This window comes from Pteropus vampyrus, unplaced genomic scaffold, assembly GCF_000151845.1.
Source record: "Pteropus vampyrus isolate Shadow unplaced genomic scaffold, Pvam_2.0 Scaffold67, whole genome shotgun sequence".
Taxonomy (NCBI): Eukaryota; Metazoa; Chordata; class Mammalia; order Chiroptera; family Pteropodidae; genus Pteropus; species Pteropus vampyrus.
Genome location: NW_011888848.1, coordinates 5459130 through 5480306, shown reverse-complemented (window position 1 = coordinate 5480306; position 21177 = coordinate 5459130). Strand labels below are relative to the sequence as shown.

Here is a 21177-nt window from a genome sequence, read left to right as displayed (position 1 = left end):
GTTTCTTTCTGGCCTACTTGGATTTATTTTTGTTCAATGAGTGAAATAAGAATCCAGACCTATTTTCTGCCAGTTGGCTATCTGGTTGTTCTGAATCAAGTGTTTAAGTAAATCGTCTTTTCCCTACTGAGCTGAATGTTACCATTATCATGTGCTAAATTCTCAAAAAAATTTTTTGAGTCTACTGCTGAACTCTCTATTCTGTTTGATTGTTCTATTTGTCTATTCTTGTACCATTACTAAACTACTCAATGCTACTCTAATTCGGCCTAAGTACCAAACTAAGAGCATATATTTTATTATTTGGTAGGGTCTTTTCCTTGGGGTCACTGAAGATAGAATTTCCTTCTGCTTCTTTATCTTATTGTTTTGGTTGATGGGTTTCATAGTTCCATTATTTTTATCTCTACCAGCCGACTGAAGTAGTCTGTAGTGGTCAGCTAAACAATAAATTATATAATTGAGTTCTTCGAGTTTCCGATAGTATTACGTAGCTGATAATTTATAAGTATTTATTTTGGTAAAAATGATATATTTACTCTTGGGTTATCCATTAAATCATTCTGTAGGCTAACAAAATAAAATAGTATATTTGCTTTACAGACTCCTGAGAGTAGTTAATAAAGTAACTGAATTATTCAAATAATGTACTAATTTTTGGACACAAGTTAATCTGCATTAGAAATCTGTTATATTTTTACCCTCTTATATTTTTATTTTTATTTCAATATTAACCAATATTAAAAATATTGATGCTAAATTGCTTTCCCTCTAAGCTAGTTCTGTATACATACAGATTGTAGCTAAATAGAAAGTCACATAAATTAGGGAAATGTATAATGTAGGACAATAATACTTTAAATGGCATACATATCTATTATTCAAATTAAGCTATGAGTTACTGCTGTCTTATAAGCCAAAGAGAAGACCTTATATAATTAATTTAGTTGAGTGACAATCATAATAGAACTATATTTAAAAATGAGCCCATCTCACACACACATAAAGATGGTCCATGTTCCTTAATAAATACAATTGATACTATAATTCCACTTTGAAATATTATATTGGATTCATCTTTAACTCTGTGATTAAGCTAAAAATTGAAAAATATAAAAAATTACATACCTCTGTGGTTAGTTGTGTGGCTCTTGATATAACATGAAGATTCTTATCATCTTGTGTAGCAGGATTAGGAAGGGCACCAGATGTCTGAGAGAGCTTCAAAGTTTGGTAGTTTGTAAATAGTTTTTCATTTTTCTCTCTTATTAATTTCAGGTCACATTCCCATTCTTTAGCTAGGGTAGCATTTCTTTCCTCAAACTCTGTTGATTCATTCATTATAGCCTATTGAATAATAAAAATACCATTACAGGTTTAAAATGAATTACATATTTAAAAAAACAAAAAATACTAGAATTCTAGGACAAGGTATATGTTGAAATTCATTTTCAGAGCATTCTAGAACAGTATGTAAGGAACATAAAAGAATGTGAAAATTACTTGTGGTTTGTGTCAGTTCTTAAAATTTCAGGAGATATTGATGATGAAAATGAAAGAAGAATAAGGACTGGAGAGGATTCAGATTAATTTGCAAGAGGATAATCTCGCTGTTAGATTAGTACTAACCTATGAAGAGGAATTTGAAGAACTGTGGAGTCTTTATTTATGTTATAGCTAATAACAAAGTCTTAACTGATATCTAAGAGCAGAGCACACCCAGTAAACTTAACAACAACCAATTTTTCTGTTTCATTGTAAACCTCAGTGTCTACAGGGAAAAGAATTCACTGACTTGGTAATTAATCTGAAAATGTGATATTTCTGTGCAGGGAATAACAATCAATACGTCTCTTATATCGAAGGCTAACTAACTCAAAAATTACTCATCTTTTTTACGAATCCCTAATTTGTATGAGATGTTTGTTTTGCTCTCATTACGAATGCCTTATTGGCCTTATCTACAACTTTGTGGCTTTATGGTTATTCTTTTAGACTTGGACCTGAATTAGTTGTATTCTTGCTGGCACCCTGGACTCTCCTTGGCTCTGGACTGCTGACTTCACACCATACACAGTTGTCAATTTCAACTCTCAGGGTGCTAGACGACACCACACAAATACTGATCCACATGATAGAAATCCCTACTTTCTAATCACAACTGGGCCCCTCAATATTGCAAGAAAAACTCTGAATTACATGGAGATTATTTTATCTAAACATTGGTTTTATGCCTTTCTCTACTGTTTGTGGACTTTTTTTTTAAGTTCATTTACTATTCTGTTAGCTTCAGGTATTCAACAAATGGGATTAACTATCCATTAAATATTATCTATATTTCACTGTTATTTAAGTATAATTTCCAGATGAAATTAAAGTGTCAGGAAAGAACTACTAAACACATGAAATATAAAACCAATTTTAGAAGCTATAATATTAATCTAGTCCATCTGTATATATAACGAGTAACTTTCTGATTACTACATACTTTATCAGATATGTAAAGTAGGGATTACTTCAGAAAGCAGAATTAATATTCTGATCAGTGGAAAGTAAAACAAATTAATACACTGCTCTTAAGCAATGTTGGTTCTTAGGAATCTGTCTACTAGGGTTGATCACCTTGGGAACAATGATACAAACTATGTTTTTGAACTCAAGCTGAAGGATGACAGCATATGATAGTGACCCACTGAGATGAAAAGCCTTACTAAAGTAGCTCACCAGTTTTGTTTATGGCTTTACCACAGTTGCTGCCTGTAACCTTTAAACAGGATCTCTCTCACCTTGCCCGAGACTACTTGAGGAAAAGGCTCAATTCCTACAGAAGCAGTGAGAAGTGAGAAAGGAAAGAAGGGCAAGAGGATTCAAGGGTTTCACAAGTAGAAACTATTATACATTAAGATTTTGTTACCTTCTTTACAAGTATAAATTGATATGTTTAAGTATCTTAAGGAAGTATAACATGTCAGAGAAAGAACATGCTTTACACAGTCAATCTTTTTCACAAAGCATATATGAATAAATGAAAGAAAACATAATTAAAATCCAGTTGCTCTAAGTCCTTTTAAGAACGAGGTAGAAAAATTAAAGCAAACAACAACCAAAAGAACAACGGAGCACAATAAAAATTACTACTTACAATTATTTTGTTATTATAGAAGTTATTCACTTGACAAATCCTATCATTTTCTTTCTGGATGCCACTTTTAAGCTTTTCTATATCAAAATGAGTATTCAACCACTCTTCCAAAAACTGAGTCATTTCTTTCCGATTACTTAGTACTTGTTGAAATTCAGTCTTTATGCTGTGGAAGTCACTTTCCGAAAAATCTTTGAGAATTTCCTGTGTTAAAATGTAATTACTGAATTGCTTGAACATTAGGAAAGTTTTTTTCTAACTATCATACAAACATCAAAATGGGAAAATGCCTAACTAAACGTTCATTCCTAATATTGTGAAGTAGATATAGTGTTAATTATTCTAATCATATCAGAAATATAATTCTAATTCAAAACTTATTCTAGTTATTTGAATAATAAAATTTTGGCAATATATGCTACATAATAGAGGCACATCTACAAATTCTGCCTATTAGAATTAAAACCTGTCAAAACTATAAATCTGTGACTAATAATTACAATATGTAAAGTGCTTCTGGATGTAGCTTTTCTTTGCAGACAGCAGCCTTTACATGTGTGTTAAGAATGAGAAGCCAGCCTCACAGTGTTGGCTGAGAGCAGGATACTCCATGTGGAGTTGGTGCAATAAAAATGTTTCTGACTCCTAATCAACAGGTCTAGGAAGTTTCAGAAGGCGGTTAGAACTATTCTGGAGTTCCATAAATTCCCACTTGCTAATATTAAGTCTATTTTTCAGTAACTGTGGAGTTCTGAAATGAGGCTTGTCTAGTCTATCACTTGGTACTCTTTACATTTGGCCAGTTGTCAATCTGTAACCTATTTTTAATTTTTGGTAAATGTAAATGCTTTAACCGCATGAAAAGGTACCTTTCTAGTGATAAAAAGGCTTACAATTTAATTAAATCCATTTCAATTAAATTATACCTCAATATGTAGATCCATCTTCTGGCTCAGTTTGAGGTCCCTTAATTCTCTGGATGGTACATCATAATCTTGAGGAAGATGCTGAATTTTAACTAGCAGTTCACTTTGCTTTTCCACTTCATCAATAAAAAGCATTTCAAATTTATTGATGGAATCATGTTGTTCTTCCTTTGTCATTATAACATGGCTTAACACATACTTGCAGAGAAACAAATTGGGAAATGAAACTTTTACCACATTTGAAGGCTGTTTTGAACCCTCAAGACTAAAGGTGGGATGGCATCTCTTGTTTATCTATATCCTCTGCTAAGTGAAGAGGAAGGAAAGAGCTTTTCTATATCCCCAACTTTCTTCTCTCAGCATCTTGAAAGAATAACTGCTAGTTCCTTATTTCTGATTTCCTACTGGCTATACCTCATGGATGTCCTACAAGAATCTCGGATTCGGTATGTTTAAAATGTAACATGATCTTTTCCCCTAAAAACCCACCTTTCTTTGTTGTTCCCTTTTTTGGTTAATTATATCACCAATCACCCAGGTTTCCCACTTAGACACCTGAGATTTATTTTCAACATCTTCTGCCTGCCTTGGTGTGGTGACCAATATGGGTGTGCCATGCCTCAAGCATATTTAGATGTCTGGTTTCAAGGTGACAATAATTTGAATGCTATATGTTCCATGGGCCTCATGAATAAATTCTGGATATCACATTGTCAGGATTTGTAGAAGACCATCAGAGCCTGAAGGGCAATCTAACTGGGTAGGGCAGATGATAGCTCCCTACTTCCCCAACTTCACTATCCCTTAACCTCTTAGAATTTGGCCTCTTAACCACGCAGCTACAACTGCTCTGACAAGGGTTACCAATGAGATCTATTATCAACACACTGAGGAGATCTCTTCGGTCCATATTCTGGCTATCTGAATTCTTGGACATACTCTCCTCCACTGACCTGAGTGATAATAACACCTTTGTTTGGTTTTCTCCTGTCTCTTTAACTACTGCCTCTTGAATATTTATCTTTTCCAGAGTTCTCTTCTTATTTCAAGGCTCTTATTCCTCTACTATGCTTTTTAGGTGACCTCACATATATTATCCATCACCTACATGAATCCCAAATCTTTACCTTTAGTTCTAGCAAACCTCAGATTCACAGCTCAAAACTACTTGGTTCCTAGTCTTGGATGGTCCGTCATAGGTATTTCTACCTTAAAACATTTCAAACTAGACACCTGGTATCTCCTCCTGCCGCACCTGCCTTGCTCCTCTTCTTCTTTTTTCTTTATGTCAGTTAACGTTATCACTACGCACAGACCTGGCTAAGCCCAAATCCTGGGATACAATCTCAACTGCTCTCCCTTACCTCCACTATCAATCACACAGACCCACTATTTTAAGGTGCTAAATATTTCTTTAATTTCTTTTATCCTTTCCATGCCTAGGAATCCTTCCCAAATAGTATAGTCACCATATGTCATCTAGACAATTTTAACTGCAGCTATCCTGTTCTCTCTGCCACTAGGCTTATCCCCCGCAAACTCATTTATGTTTTGTCTGTAGTGAAGTATCTAAAATGGCAATCTGATCATGTTATTGCCACCACTTAACATAACTGTCCAGTGGCTTCCCATCATCTACAAACAAACTCCATCCAAACTTTATTGCCAGAGTCCGTCTTCCACTTCAGTCTTAACTTCTTTAACTTTTTTCCTGGTATGTCATATAACCTGCACATACTTCTATCACTACACTTATTACCTCTTTATATGTTTGCCTCACCCACTGGACTATTAGATATTGGAAATGCTGTTCATACCTGTCTCCTGAGCACCTTGACACAGTGTCTAGGCAGAGCCCAGGTTTTGTTGAATGACCAGGTTCTAGGTGCACTGAGGATCTTGCATATACAATTTTTAGACCCAAACAATCTTTAATTCGGTAGTCAACACACTAAGTAGCAAATATGCCAACCCCAAATCAGGATTTAAATACACTGAAGTTTGTAAAATTTATGGCAGTATTTGCAAAAATATTACTAAAAGGGTGGTACCTTAAGTTTCTTCATGACTCTATGGAATTCCATGGAACACCTTTGGTTTACAGTGAGAAGTTTCTGAATGTGTTTGGTCTGTGGCCATGGAAGTGAGAAGTATGCTTTTACTTTAATTGAAAGCTCTTTTTGGATTTCAATCTCCTTCTCCAAGTCAAAAGACAATCCATGTAAGAACTCATAATGATCATTCATCTCTGAGTATTTCTTCAGAAGCTCCTAAAGAAAATTAGAATTCGTTCAATTTAACAAATCATTAGAATTTAACAGAAATAGTTCTAGCCTTAGAATTGCAACAAAACTTACGCTTTAACATTTTCTGTAAAAGAGTAATAAATTAAGACCTTTGTGTTTAAAAAAAGGGAAACTTATTGTTGATTATGGATTATATAATATATAATTATTGTGGAAATTAAACAAATTTAAACAAATATAACAAAGAAAACCAGAAACAACCATTGTTATCATTTTGAAACTTTTTTAAGTCTTTTAAACATTCAGGATTTGAAGGAGCTTTTACAAAGTGAATAGAAATGTGAGCGAACTCAATCTAGCATGTATTGTATCTCAAGGCTGAATTGTGGCTTATGTTTACAGTAGGCAGTGTGAGTTATCAGATGAAAGAAGTGACTAAGAATCAAACAGGCCATCTGCTAGCTTGGTATATAACCTCTTCACACCTTTCTATTTGCCTAGAATCTGAGTTTTCTAACTTTTTATCAAAGAGTTCAGGTTCTAATGCTGCCACTTCCTGACTGGGAAAATCACTGAGACATTTTTCTCAACTGCAAAATGAAGACTACAATAATTGCAGAGCTTCCTAGGGGGAACAAATAAAATATTATATAATATCTATGTATCTATGTAATCTATAAAATATTTGCACACATTATATGTTAAAGGAAGTAAAATTACATTTGTAAAAGCTTCCATACCCAAGTTTAAACTTAGACTTGGTTTCAAATCCTGATTCTACCAACTTAATAGCTATGTGCCTTGGGCAACTACTAAACTCCCTCTCTGAAACTCAGTTTCTTTGTTTACAAATGGAGCAATAAAATCTCTTTCATAGGGTAAAGTACCAAGCACAGTGCCTGGCATGTGGTAGACATTCCATCAGCTCAAATGAATAAAGGCAAGACAGGTGACTCTGGTTTGAGCACAAGTGGAGGGACACATTAGGTTCAAGTCACCACAATCATCTAATAAGTAACATGTGCTTATTACTTCAGGTGCTAAAAGCCAGAATAAGGGGCTTCTAAGAATAATGACTTCTCTTTTTCGTAATTTAAGAAAAAGCTGGACAGATGTTCATTAATCTGAAATGCTGGAGAGGGGATTCCTGCCTGTGGCCTTATGATCAATCACATTATGGCACGGAGCAGTACTGTATAATCATTCATTTGTACTTTTAATAGATACATATTGAAGGTTGACTTCTGTCAAAAATGTGCTAAGTGGTATAGCCATAAACAACACAAAAAAGTCTTTAGGGACCTTGCATTGTAATAGGAGTATCAGTAAATCTTTTTGGTTTTACTCTCAATATACAGAATCCAAACACTTCTACTTCCACTGCTGCCTCTCCTAGCCGAGCCGCCATCTCTGCCTGGATGACAAATCGCCTTCTTACTCCCACTCTATTTTCAACACAACAGTCAGAGTCATCACTTTAAAATGTTAACCCATTTCCTGTTTGCCCCAAGAATACTTGCCGGTGGTGCTTGTGGCTGCAGCGTTTACCCCGAGATAACTCGCGTAATACAGCCCTAACCTTATCCCCAAAGTTTGCCAAGAAAGATCTCGCTTTTGTTATTATTTTTGCATCTCTCTAGTATACTGATAGTCTTTAGAAACAAATGACATCGTTCTATTTATAGCATTCTGTTTTGAGTAGCGGTATTTCCATTTACAAAATATAGTAATTCTCAAGCCCCGAAAATGTCAAATTCTAGAAAATGTAGCATTCCTATGTGTGATGTTAAATTAATACTGGCAGCGAGCTGCACTTTTTTTTTCTCAACGGGAAAAGGGTTAAAAGTTAAGTCGTGAGTCAGATCATGTCTCTCCCATGGCTGGAACTCTCCAATGGATCTCCATCTCCCTCAGAGTAAAACCCAAAGTAATTTTAAGGCCCCACAGCCTGCCTCCTCTCATTCTCTGCCCTTATTTCTCATTAACTTTCCCCCTTCTTGATGTTCTGGAACCCAGTAGGCAGGCTCTGCCGCAGGAGGTTTCTATATTGCTTGCCTCGCAGATACCTGTATGGCTCGATCCTTCACCTCTTTCAGGTATTTGCTCAAATACCACCTTAGCAGTTGAGGCCTTAAAATCAAAAGCCTCTATTGTGTTTGTACGTCTGTGTATATATGCACACATACGTACCTGCACCAGAAAGCTTAGAAATATATGAGCATTATCTATTCATTCCAGTTTCCTTTTACTCCATAGGTCTTTGAAGGGTATCAGTATTTATTTGTAATATTAACAGGGGGCACTTACTTTTATCCTAAAGCACTTTTCTCTCAGGCTTTCTATAAGGTGCTGTTTTCCATCACACAGTACCTTTTTTTCATATTTTACTACCTCTTTGTGGTTCTGTTGGTCCTGTTTTGACAAAAAGAAAAAAGAAGGCTTCAGCTATAACTACATTCACAGGTAATGTCTACTCATACTTTTTCTATGACATATTTTATATCAAGTTTCAATAATGGAATTAAGTATTGCACTTTTAACTAACTCAATAGGCTCCAAGCCCTATTCATTTATTTTTTCCTAGTACCTTGGAACAGAAAATACATTTTGTATTTCTGATTAAAAGTACAAAACAAAACATTTCTTCCATTTGTTTATCTTGTCACTGCAGTTCCAAGAATGACTAACTATCCAAAAATATTTGTTAATGATTTAAATCTCTATAAATTGAGTTAGGGTCAACATAAAGATGATTCCCAAGTGTCTGATGTTTCACTGAGATTGCAAATGACATTGTTTTCCACTTTATTCTTGAAGTATGAGAATGAAAAATATTTTTATAGATTTTATACAATTTCTCGCTTATATGAATTTTGCTACTTTTTAGATATTGTTTAAATAGTTATACTAAAACAGAACTTCCTATTCCCCTTCTAACTTCACTAATAAGAACCCATGTGTAAAACACCATCATATAGAAGTCTAAGGCCATGTCATTCTGAACAAGCCCGATCCCGTATGATCTCAGAAGCTAAGCAGGGTCAGGTCTTGTTATTACTTGGATGGGAGACCACCTAGGAAGACCAGGTGCTGTAGGTGTAAAAAATAAAAAAATAAAGGATTGTAAGCTGACAAGGTCCTTGCAATCTGTGAGGTCAACCAAGGGTTGCCTCGCCTAAAAAAACAAACAAATAAATAAATAAATAAAACACCATCATGTAGAGGCAGTAAAATGGGGTATTTAATCTTTTATGAATTTAATTCTTCAAATATTTCTCCATTGAGAATAATGCTATTTCTCGGTTTTAAAACCCTTTAAAAAATTACACTGAAGCAAAAAGTCTGCTTTATTTAACAAATCTTTTCTTAAAACTAAATAATTAAAATACTATTTTCTAAAAAACATTTTGAATTCTTTTAAAACTATATTTCCTATTTATATGAAAAATTAGTTATAGTTTCCCCATCATCCTTTACTGTTTGTAGACATTCCCAGAAAAAACGACAATGACAAAACAAACCACTGTTACCCTTTCCAAAGAAGTTTGATTCTTATAAATAGTTACTACATAGGGAAGATTCTGAACTCACTCTAGCTATTATTTCTCTTAAGGTTTTTCTGAATTGGTCTCTTTCCGTTTTGAGAGACTCTTTTATCCTCCTTAGCTCATCTCTTTCCTTAGCTACAATTCTTATTTCTTCAAGGCTTTCATGAAGTTTCATAGCCAAGTGTAAGTTATCCATTTCCACACTTTGCATAGATAAGTTTTGAGCCTCAAATTGCTTTTTCAATCGTTCCATTTCATTCATTTTTTTATGAATTTTATTGACACCTTCTTTCATTTTAAGAAGTTGAAGCTCTTTTTTCTGAAGTTCTTGCATCTTGAGATAATTATAAAACAAGTTAGAATGTGAACAGAATTCCTTCAAGGAAAGAAATTAACATCTATTTGTTATATGTACATGTATATGTCTACATATCTGTATCTATATCCTTTCTCTTTCTACAAGTAATTCTGGACATTCTCAAAAGAACAAAACAACATATACCTTTTTCTCTAATTCAGCTTTTGATTTACTTAAATCCTTTTGAATATTTGAAATCTGAGTTGTTTTTTCTGAAAATCTCTCTCTGAATTTATCAATAGTTTCTTGGTGCTCTTTCAAATGCATACGAGCAATTTTTAGTTTCTGTTGTGTTTCCAGATCCTTTATTATTAGAAGAAGTTGAGAAATATGGTATAAAAGCACATTACCTTTTCTTAATGATGAACTAGTTAAACAAAATCTTTAAAAATGCACGCTTATAGTTAAAAACAACCACAATACCACCTCCAAATTAGAACAGTGCAGAAAGGTATAAAGTAAAAGTTCCTCTCCCAACCCTTATCCATCCCAGTCCTGATCCCTGTTGAACTCTGCCACTTACTTTTCACCTTTCATACTACTTCTTTCAAATCAATATCACATGCCCCAATCGTACACTTAGTATTCCATTATACAGATGAACCTTCGTTTAGCAAGTGTCTTATTGATGGACACTTGGATTGCTTCTAGATTTTGTTCTGCACGATGATGCAGTAAACGCTGTTGTATTTCTGCCCAAATATGTGAATATATTGGTAGGATAAATTCCTAGAAGTGAAATTGCTGTAGCAAATTCACATGTTGATAAATTTTTAATAAGATATTGTCAAACTGTCTCCCTACAATGATATAATATTTATCTTTCACCAACAGTATCATTTATTTTCAGAGAAAAAAGCTTCTTGTATTAAAAACATGTTTATTGAATAAGAAGAAAGAGGATAACTCACTCTAGCTACAATTTCTTGTAGGTTTGCCTTGAGTTGGTCTCTCTCCAGTTTGAGAATCTCTTCCGCTTTCCTTAGATTATCTCTTTCTTTCATTACAGATTTCATTTCTTCAAGGTTTTCATGAAGTTTCTGAGCCAAATTTAAGTTTTCCATTTCTATTTTATCCAGAGATAAACTCTGGGCTTTCAATTGTTTCTTCAATCGCTCTATTTCAGACATTGTTTTCTGTGTCTCATTGCCATCTTCTTTCAACTTAAAAAATTGATGTTCATTTTCCTTAAGTTCTTGGATCTTTTAAGATTATCAAAAAATAACATGTTAGGATACAGAATGCTTTTAAGGGAAGGATAAAGAATTGTTTCTAAATTAAGACAGCTGTCTTCCCAAGTCACTCTTATGAATACATAATTCCAACACAAATTATTTTCTTTTGAGGCGTAATATACGTAAGTGCTCTATTCTTTATATAGCTCATATTCTTATCATATATCTATATATTATGTAATGTACCTGTAATCCAGATTAAAATACAGAACCTCTCTAATATCCCATAGAGTTCCTGCATGTCTTGTCTTGCAACTAACAATTATTCTAACTTTTATCATCCTAGATGAGTTTTGCCTGCTTTTGATCTCATAAATCACAAAGTACTTCCCCATTCTCCTGATGATAGGCACTTGTTTCCAGTTATTTTGCTCTTATGATTAGAGCTGCTATGAACATACTGTCTATATCTTTATGTTGAAGTATGCACTCTTTTACATACAAAGGAGTAGAAATGTTGGGCCACAGGCAGCTATATGTTTAGTGTTAGTAAAAACTGCCAAGCTGTTTTCTAATGTGGCTAAACTATTTTACATCCGCAGTGGATTTTAGGCACTAATAAATCAGGTATCAATCAAATACTCCCAAACCCCATGTCTTTTTTTGTAATTTAGTGTTTGAATTTTCTAAATCCATTTGCATATTTGATATTTCATCTGTCTTCTCAGAAACAATCCCTCCGAATTTGTTGATCCTGGTACCCTCTCAAATGCATATAAGGAATTCATAGTTCCTCGTTTTACCAGGTCCTTTATCATTAGAGAAAGTTTAAGAAGAGCGACATGTTAATGTTAATTAGTATTTTTTTTAATGAAAGTGATGTATTTTCTTAGTAAAGATAATAAAACTATTACTTCTTATTCTAACTAGTATTTTTTAATTAAAGTAATTTTCTTATAAAAATAGTAATACATCTTTGTTGTTAGAAAGTCATAAGTGTTCCTCTCCCCTTCCTCATTCCCTCCCCTGCCCTGCCCAAAATCTACTCCTACTTTCCAGGGGCAAACACATTATACACAGACTATTCTACAGCTTGCTTTTCCCACTAAGAGTTATTTTGGGCTTCCAAAATGAGACACTCAAAACTATTTAATTTTTTAAAAACCTGTTGCATAGTATTCAGACATATTGCTCACATTTATTCAGTTTCCTTCTGGTGGACATTTAATTGTTTCCCATTTTTTACAAATTGCTACAACGAACCACCTGTTGTTTAAGCGTGTGCTTATGTATGTTTATATCGAAGAAGGGTTCACTGTTGTCAGAGAAACACGTTTACTCACTAGGAAGAGGTAACACTTACCTTAGCTTCTGTTTCTCTGAGGCTTTCCCTGAACTGGTCTCGCTCCACTTTGAGGGTTCCCTCCATTCTTCTTAGGCCATCTCTTTCCTTAGTAATACATTTTATTTCCTCAAGGTTTTCTTGAAGTTTCTGAGTCAACTGTAACTTCTCTGTTTCTATACTTTCCAGGGCTGAATTTCGGGCCTCCAACTGCTTCTTCAATTGCTCTGTTTGATACATATTTTCCCTGAGATCGTTTTTTACCTTAAGAAGTTGATGTTCTTTCTCCTGAAGTTCTTGGATCTTGAGATAATCATACAATAAATTAAAATGTAGAGAGATATTGATAAAAAGCTAAATAATATTTTCTAAATTATATAGGCAAATCTCTACTTGTCTTCAATTTCAGGCTAATTTATTTAGTCTGTTTCACTGCACAAAAGACTTGATTTAAACTGTTACTTAGGTAACAACTTAAAAAAAATACCTTTGCTTTTAAGGCAGTATTTTTGTTTTCTAAATCCATTTGCATATTTGATATTTCATCTGTTTTCTCTGAAACAATTTCTCTGAGTTCATCAATAGTTTCCTGGTACTCTTTCAGATGCATGTGAGCAATTCTTAGCTCCTCTTGTTTTTCCATGTCCTTTATTATTCGACAAAGAAAAATAATATATTCAGAGCAATACAATTTTAACAATGTGTAAAAAAGTATAGGGTAAAAATTAAAAATTTCTCTCCTTCCTTATGCCTTCTAATCCTCTAAGTTACTTTTAGGATAAATAGCTACAACTGAACTTTTTGGGTCAATGAATAAGCTTACTAAAAATATTTGGAAAATATTACCAAATAACCTCCCTACCTCCTTCAACTTTCCCCAAGGTTGGACCAATTTTATACTCCCACAAACCCCACTGCTCATGATTCTTTTGGGGAAGGGGGAAAGATGGTAACTCACTCTAATTACAGTTTCTCCTAGGTTTTCCTTTAGCTGGTCTCTCTCTACTTTGAGAGTCTCCTCCACACGCCTAAGGTCATCTCTTTCTTTTGTAACAGATCTCATTTCTTCAAGGTTTGCATGGAGTCTCTGAGTTAACCTCACGTTCTCCATTTCTATATTTTCCAGAGTTGACTTTTGGGTTTCAAGTTGCTTCTTCAAGGATTCCATGTCACAGATTTTTTCCTGACTCTCACTTATAGCTTTCATCTTAAGAAGGTGATGTTCTTTTCCCTGAAATTCTTGAATCTGAAAAAATCATAAAACGAGTTAAGACACAGGCAGAGTTTTTACAGAAAAAGGAGATTTTCTAAATTAAGTCAACCATCTTTACATCTAGTCTAATGTATGCACTATTTTCCATAGGGATGTGAGAAATACAATAAATAGTCAGATGTCCAACTTAACAAGACCTACCTTTTCCCTTAATTCAGAATCTGAATTTTCTAAATCTCTCCAAGTATTTGCTCCTTGATCTGTCGTCTCTGAAATATTCCTTGTACTCATAGTTTCTTGATACTCTTTCAGAAGAGTGTAAGTAGTTTTTAGTTCCTCTGTGATTTTCTGTCTCTTTATTAATGGAGGAAAATTAAAACTCGACAGTGAATATCATTATCACTTTAACAAAATTTTTGTATCCAAAAAACATTAGAAGAGGGAAACTTACTTCAGCTAAAATTTCTTTAATGTTTTCTTTGAGTTGGTCTCTTTCCATTTGAAGGTCTTCTAGTACCCTTTTCAGTTCATCTCGTTCCTTAATTATAATTTTTATTTCTTCTTGACTCTTCTGAAGTCTCTCAGTTAACTTGAGTCTCTCGCTTTCGATATTTTCTAGTGATGAATCTTTGCCTTTGAGTTGTTCTTTTAATTGTTCTAGTTCACTCATTTTTTCCTGAGTTTCACTGATTTCTTTGATGCATATAAATTGCTTTTGTTTTTCATGAAGCTCATGCACCTTAAAATAATGATAAAATAAAAGCCAAAAATTATATACACATATGCATAAAGTGTGTTTATATATGTGTATATATGTATGGGTGTATTTTTTTAAGGTAAAAACCCCAGGAAGCTCTCCAAAACAATTTAGTATATAAACAGTAGTCTTTGTAATTCAGTTAGCTACCTCCCTTAGGTTTTCTCCCACTGTTCCTTTACCCCAATTTACCTTTCTCTGTAATTCATCATTGGCTTTTTCCAAATCTTTTCGAAAGTTTGATAGTTCAGTTTCTTTCTCTGAAAGATTCACTCTCAGCTTATCAATAGTTTCTTCTTGTTCTTTCAGGTGACAATGAGCAACTTTAAGTTCCTCTTCGGTTTGTAGGTGCTTTTTAATAGAGGAAATTATAAGAAATATATAGAAATGTTATAACCATTACACTCTAACTTCTTTATCCAAAGTTTAGTTTCTACAAAAATATATGCTTATAAAATAATAATAAAAAAAACCCCAAACAAACCCACACATACATGGGGAAACGGATGCAACCTACTTTAGCTGTGATTTCTCTCATGTTTTCTTTGAGTTGGTCGCTTTTAGCTTGAAGAACCTCTTGCAGCCTATGTAGGTCATTTCTCTCCTTAGTTACAGAGTTCATTTCCTCATGACTTTCTTGAAGTCTCTCAGACAAGTTGAGCTTTTCCATTTCTAGTCGTAGCAGTGCTGACTCTTTAGCTTTGAGTTGTTCCTTTAATTGCTCCATCTCACTCTTTATTTTCTTGGTCTCATTGTCTTTTTCCTTCATACTGAAGGACTGCTCTTGTTTATTTTGAGCCTCTTGGATCTTAAGAGGATCATAAAACAATACGGTTGATATCCAAAGATACTATATTTTATTTTATAGTATCTTTGAATACAGTTCAAATCAGGATACTTTCTAAAACAATTAAACCAGGATTCAATGGTTCATTTACAGAGCAATCTTCTCACTCCTATACTCTTCTATTATTCATGTTTTAGCACTTTATTTATTGAGGGCTCACTGTGCTATCAGTATACTATTAGAAGCTGGAGATAAAACAGGAAATGAGACTTACAGGATCTCTGCCTTGAGACACTTTAGGGGGACAGCACACATTATGGCAAATCTTACCAAACAGAGATACTGGCTTCTCCTATGGTATTAGTGGCGAACCTAACCTACTGTGAGTGTTTGGGTAGGGCTTCCTGGGGGACAGAAAGCTTCAGTTGAGAACTAAAGGATGAGAGTACGAGGCAAAGTGGGGTATGGTAATACTGCAGGTAGGGAGCTCAGAACATCTGCAGGCCATGAGGTGAAGAAGAGCAATAGACTAGAGTTGCTCCAACATGATGAGCAAGAGAAAGCAAGCTGAAATAATGCTAGAGACCAGTAAGGTCTGGGATCCAGGGCTTCCTAGGTTATGAGGGGGATTCTAGTCTTTATTTTAAGAGTAAAAAAATAAGCTATTAAAGGGTTTTAAGAAAAGATCACCTGGGCTCAGAATGGGGAATAAGTCAGAGAAGTATAATAATGAATGGGGGGTGATGAGTTAGGAAGCTGTTGCAGAAAGCCAGGGAAAGAAAGAATGGTGGCTTGGAAAAGTGCTAGCAGTATGGAGAAAGGTGGGAGGATTTCATTGACTCGCACACACACACATACACCCTTCCTCCCTCCTTCTCTCAAAACTCAATCCACAGGGTTTGGTGTTTGGATTACAGAGTGAGTAGGGAGGGAGGGATGGTACTAGGGATGATCTCCAGATTTCTGACTGAATCAATGAGGAAGATGTTAGTGCCTTATAAGATACTGGGGGAATAGATGTAGAGAAGAAAAAAAATAGCGTTTTTGGCTTCATCCTTTCTTGTTATATAGCATTATTTTTTCTAAATCATTTTGAACATTTAAGAAAAAAGCTGTCTTCTCGGAAACATTTTCTCTCAGTTTCAATAGTTTCTAAGTATTTCTGAGCAATTTTTATTTGTTTTCATTTACTTCATAATTAAAAAGATGTTTAAAGAAAATTGGTAGTAACTTTATAATTAAATGTCCCTTTCTCCCAAAGACTTGATTCTTACGAAATACTTTAAGTGGGAGGAAAGGATGAAACTTACTTTAGCCAAAGTTTCTCTAAGGTCTTCTTTCAGCTGGTCATGTTCAACTTGAAGTGTTTCCTTTGTCATTTTAAGGTTGTCTCTTTCCTTAGTGAGAGATTTTATTTCTTCCTGACTTTCTTGAAGTTTTTCAGTTAACCTGAGCCTTTCCATTTCTATACTTGCCAGTGTTGAATTGTCGGTTTTGGATTGTTCTTTCAGTAGTTCCAATCCACCCATTGTTCCCTGAGTATGGCTGACTTCTTTCGTATTAGGAAGTAGCTCCTCTTCCTCCTGAAGCACTGGGATCTTGTGATATTCATAAAATACTAAGTTTACTATCTGGAAATTGTTATTATAATTTTTTAAAGGGAAAAGATGAGGATACCTCGCATAGCAATGAAAGTGATCTTGAACCCTCATGGCCTACCATGGATCACCAACTCCTATTTATTCATTTTCTTTGTTTCTTACTAAACCTAATTTACGACTTTCTGTCAGTTTTCTTTTACTCCAGCTTACATCCAAAGTGAACTAATCCTTGTTTTACCAACAAATTGCTAATTCAGTCAGTTGCACGCTTCTGTTTCTATACTAACTAGTTCCATAATGCTATAAGAAAAAAAAAATCATAGATTATATCCTAGTGAATGAATGGTCTCCATTCTCAGATGAATCCTAATACTATTTCTCAACTTTTTTTTTATGTGTACAGATTGATTCCCCTTTCCCGTTGGCACTAGTGGTACTACATGGCTTTGCATATTAAATTTCTGCATTTATCATACTGAAATGGAGTTTTCTTTTTATTTTTGTTTTCTTTATATACTTATATTGAGGGGAAATAACAATGTCTTACATACATAGTTTCAGTGACTGGTGCATAGTAGGCTTTTAACAAGCATTGGTCCAATTATCCCAATGTTTCGTTTTCTCCATAGCATTCGCCATTATCTCAACTTATTTTGTTCATTTGACTGCTTATTAATCGGTTATCTTTTCCACTACAAAGTAAGCTCTATGATCAGAGATTTTGTCCACTTTATTCCAATTTTATTTCTGTAACTTAGGACTGTACCTGCCATATCAGACACTCAACAAATACTACCCAATAAATGAATGAACCATATTTAATTCAGTCACTACTTATTGCTTATCTTTCCTTCTAAGGAAAAAGAAAGGAAGAAGGAACAGTAGGGAAGGAAGAAAAGACAAACCTTTTCTTGTAATTCAGTATCGGATTTTTCTAGGCCCTTCTGATTATTTATTATTTGAGCTGTCTTTTCAGAAACGCTTCTTCTTAGATCTTCAATAGTTTCTTGGTGTTCTTTTAGATGCATACGAGCAAGTTTTAGTTCTTCTTTCGTTTCTATATCCTTTATTAACAAGTGAAATTTAAATATTATAACAGCATCATCTCAACACTATTTCCCCCTTTCCAACTGGCTCAGTTTTTAAAGAAACACCTAATAGATAAAAGAAAATGGAATGACTTACTGTAACTGCAATTTCTCTTATGTATCCTTTAAGTTTATTTCTCTCTGTTTCAAATGACACTTGTAATTCCTTTAGATCATTCCTTTCTTTGGTTATGGATTTCATTTCCTCATAATTTTCATGAAGTTTCTGAACCAACTCTAGCTTCTCTGTTTCCAGACGTTCTAATGTTAATTCTTGATTCTTTAATTTATTCTGTAAATTCTGCATTTCATTCATCTTTTTTTGCATATCACTCATCTCTTCTTGTACACTAAGAAGTTGTTGCTGTTTTTCTTGAAGTTCTTGGCTCTAAAGAAGTACAATATTTATAATTGCCATTTTTCCTATATTCCCTTAAAATTATTATGTAAAGTATACTTTACCGAACAGAAATAATCTGTGAGCAGACAAGTAGCATTAAAAGTAAAGTGACCTTCCAGGCACAGTATTGGTAGTGGGTAGTGAATAATGTTCCACTCAAAATTCAAGTGGTAGTACTCAATGAATATTTGATGAATGAATATATCACATGATTAGTTTAGACTATATCATATGAATCAAGGCCTCTCTTTCATCTAAAGACTCTAAAATAATATAATCCTTTGAAAGGATATTAGTTAAGATTTCAGTATGAGTTGAAACTGTCTAAAATATTAGCATTAAAATCTGTTCATGTGAGAGGTATATGCTATTTATGGAACTCAGGTCTGCTGGAATAAAAATTTATCACTGAAGACAAAAGAAAACATAATAACTTAGGAAAAATGACAAGGAAGATAACTTTAAAAAATTAACCTTTTCCTTTAGCTTCTCTTCAACTTCTGCCAGTTTTTCACAGGTCTTAGAGATTTCTTTTTCTTTCTTTATGGTATGGTTCTTTTCTTGTGCAACTATCTCCTGTTGCTTTTTAAGTTCATCTCCGAGAATTCTTAATTCTTCTTGATTTTCAATAGTCTAGAATTTTAAAAGTTGAGATTAAAATATATAATACTAGCTTACATTAACGAAATCGGGTAAAAATAAAAATTTACTTCAGTCTAAAAATGAAGAAATCATGACAAACTATATAGGAAAAGACTAATTTTAAAAGAAAGTATTTAATTATGTATATGCCAAGAATCTGCTTTTTTATGCTCTTTCTTTATTGTTCAACTTACATTTCTATCATGAGAACTTGAACTGGAATTAGCATTCTACCATGAGAAGTTTGTTCATTTTCTCCTCCTAAGCTAAGAGAAACTGCTTCTAAGCTTTCATAGATTGATGATGAGGCTATAGTTATGGATTCTTCATATGCTAATATGGCTTTGGTTTTGGGCACTGAATAATAGCAAGCTCAAAATGGCACCCACTCTTTGCTAGAATGACTTGGGCTAATCCTAGTTATTAAACTGAAACAGTGATATTTTCAAGTGTCCAGACATAACATTAGAAGCCAGAAACCAAGAAGAGAATATGCCTTTTGTCTGTATTATATTTACATTCAGCTCTTTTGATCAAATAGACAATTGTAACAAATAGAAAATTATACAAAAGATCAGGTTCTATAGTGATTCACAGCAAACTTCCCAAAATGTTAATTTCGATCTACAAATATTATATGCCCTTAAACACAGAAACAGAAACTGAAGTAGGGTTGAAAGTATTGGCAAATATTAACTATTAAAAATGAAATAAAAAAATTCTAATAGCATAAATAAAAGAGAAACATTTAAAACAAATTTAACAAAATATGGATAAGACCTGTTCACTGAAATCTACAACTCACTGAGAGAACAGATAATTTATAGAAAGATACATGATGGCCAATAAGCACATAAAATGACGTTCAGTATCTTTAGTCACCAGGGAAAGGCAAATTAAAACAATGACGTACACATCCAATACAATGGCTAAAATTAAAACCATCAATAATGTGAAGAGTTGGTGAGGATATGGAGCCTCAGAATCGTCTTACTTTGCTAATGGGAATGTAAACTGGTAAACTATTTTGGAAATCAGTCCAAAATTAAAATTTATAGTAAATTCTCATCAAGTTAAATATACTGTTCCTAGCTATTCCATTTAGATACTCCTTCTAGAGAAATAAAAAACACATGTTCATGAAAAGATCGTATAATAATGTTATAGCAGCTTTATTTGAAATAGCCAAATAGTGGAGATAACTCAAATTTCCATCAATAGGAGAAAAGTTAAATAAATTGAACATAGCCCAGCAATAAAAAGGAATGTAGAAAGAAGACACAAAAAAGTACATGCTGTATGATTCTATTTGGATGAAGTTCTAGAAGAGACAAAGTGACCTAAGGTGAAAAACCATCATGACAGTGACTATCTGGTACAGAGGATGAGGTTAGGATTGAGTAGGTTGGGGCATAAGGAAATTTGGGGGTGATGGGAATGTTCTATATCATGATGGGGGTGGAGGGTACACAGGTAGAGACATTTGTCATAAGTCACCAGACTATACACTTGTATCAGATATAATCATTGCATATACACATATGTCCTTCAATAAAATTGTAAAAATCTAAAACATACAAAGACAAAAACATATTCTCAAGTAGACACTGCTAAATCCTACCATTTCAATATTTTCCCTTAGGTCAGTCTTCAATTGTTCCTTTTCTGCTGTAATACTCTCTAACATTTGTTGTAGTTCATTTTTCTCCTGTATTAAAGAAAGTATCTTTTTCTGTTGCTCAATTAGCTCGTTATCCTCACCATCTGCAATCAGTGCTTGGGTTTTTTTGCCTTCCAAATTCTGTTTTTTATCTATGCCAACCATCTAAAATATAAATAACATATTTTTCAGTTAATAACAATTTTAATAATAAAAATAGCCAACACTTATATTACTTATTATGTACTAGGCATTATATGCATACACTGACACATTTGATCTTTGCTATAAT

At 33.7% G+C, this 21177-nt stretch overlaps 1 protein-coding gene across 10 annotated transcripts in view; it reads right to left on the bottom strand.

Moving 5' to 3' along the window:
- CENPE (centromere protein E) overlaps nucleotides 1-21177 on the bottom strand; it is a 68221-nt gene that overhangs the window by 10861 nt on the left and 36183 nt on the right. For 5 of the 10 annotated variants that reach the window (XM_023531377.1, XM_023531381.1, XM_023531379.1 and 2 more), the window contains 18 exons: nucleotides 19058-19216; nucleotides 18281-18571; nucleotides 18001-18159; nucleotides 16805-17125; nucleotides 15225-15515; nucleotides 14900-15058; nucleotides 14402-14689; nucleotides 14152-14304; nucleotides 13696-13983; nucleotides 13225-13383; nucleotides 12759-13040; nucleotides 11132-11422; nucleotides 10365-10523; nucleotides 8622-8726; nucleotides 6120-6338; nucleotides 4069-4266; nucleotides 3143-3346; nucleotides 1129-1347 (listed from right to left, as the gene is read on the bottom strand). In XM_023531377.1, the coding sequence (XP_023387145.1) occupies nucleotides 1129-1347; nucleotides 3143-3346; nucleotides 4069-4266; nucleotides 6120-6338; nucleotides 8622-8726; nucleotides 10365-10523; nucleotides 11132-11422; nucleotides 12759-13040; nucleotides 13225-13383; nucleotides 13696-13983; nucleotides 14152-14304; nucleotides 14402-14689; nucleotides 14900-15058; nucleotides 15225-15515; nucleotides 16805-17125; nucleotides 18001-18159; nucleotides 18281-18571; nucleotides 19058-19216 (3945 nt within the window). Of the gene's footprint in view, nucleotides 1-1128; nucleotides 1348-3142; nucleotides 3347-4068; nucleotides 4267-6119; nucleotides 6339-8621; nucleotides 8727-9905; nucleotides 10197-10364; nucleotides 10524-11131; nucleotides 11423-12758; nucleotides 13041-13224; nucleotides 13384-13695; nucleotides 13984-14151; nucleotides 14305-14401; nucleotides 14690-14899; nucleotides 15059-15224; nucleotides 15516-16804; nucleotides 17126-18000; nucleotides 18160-18280; nucleotides 18572-19057; nucleotides 19217-21177 lie in introns of all 10 variants that reach the window. The other 5 variants (XM_023531378.1, XM_023531383.1, XM_023531386.1 and 2 more) reach the window with 4 other exon arrangements.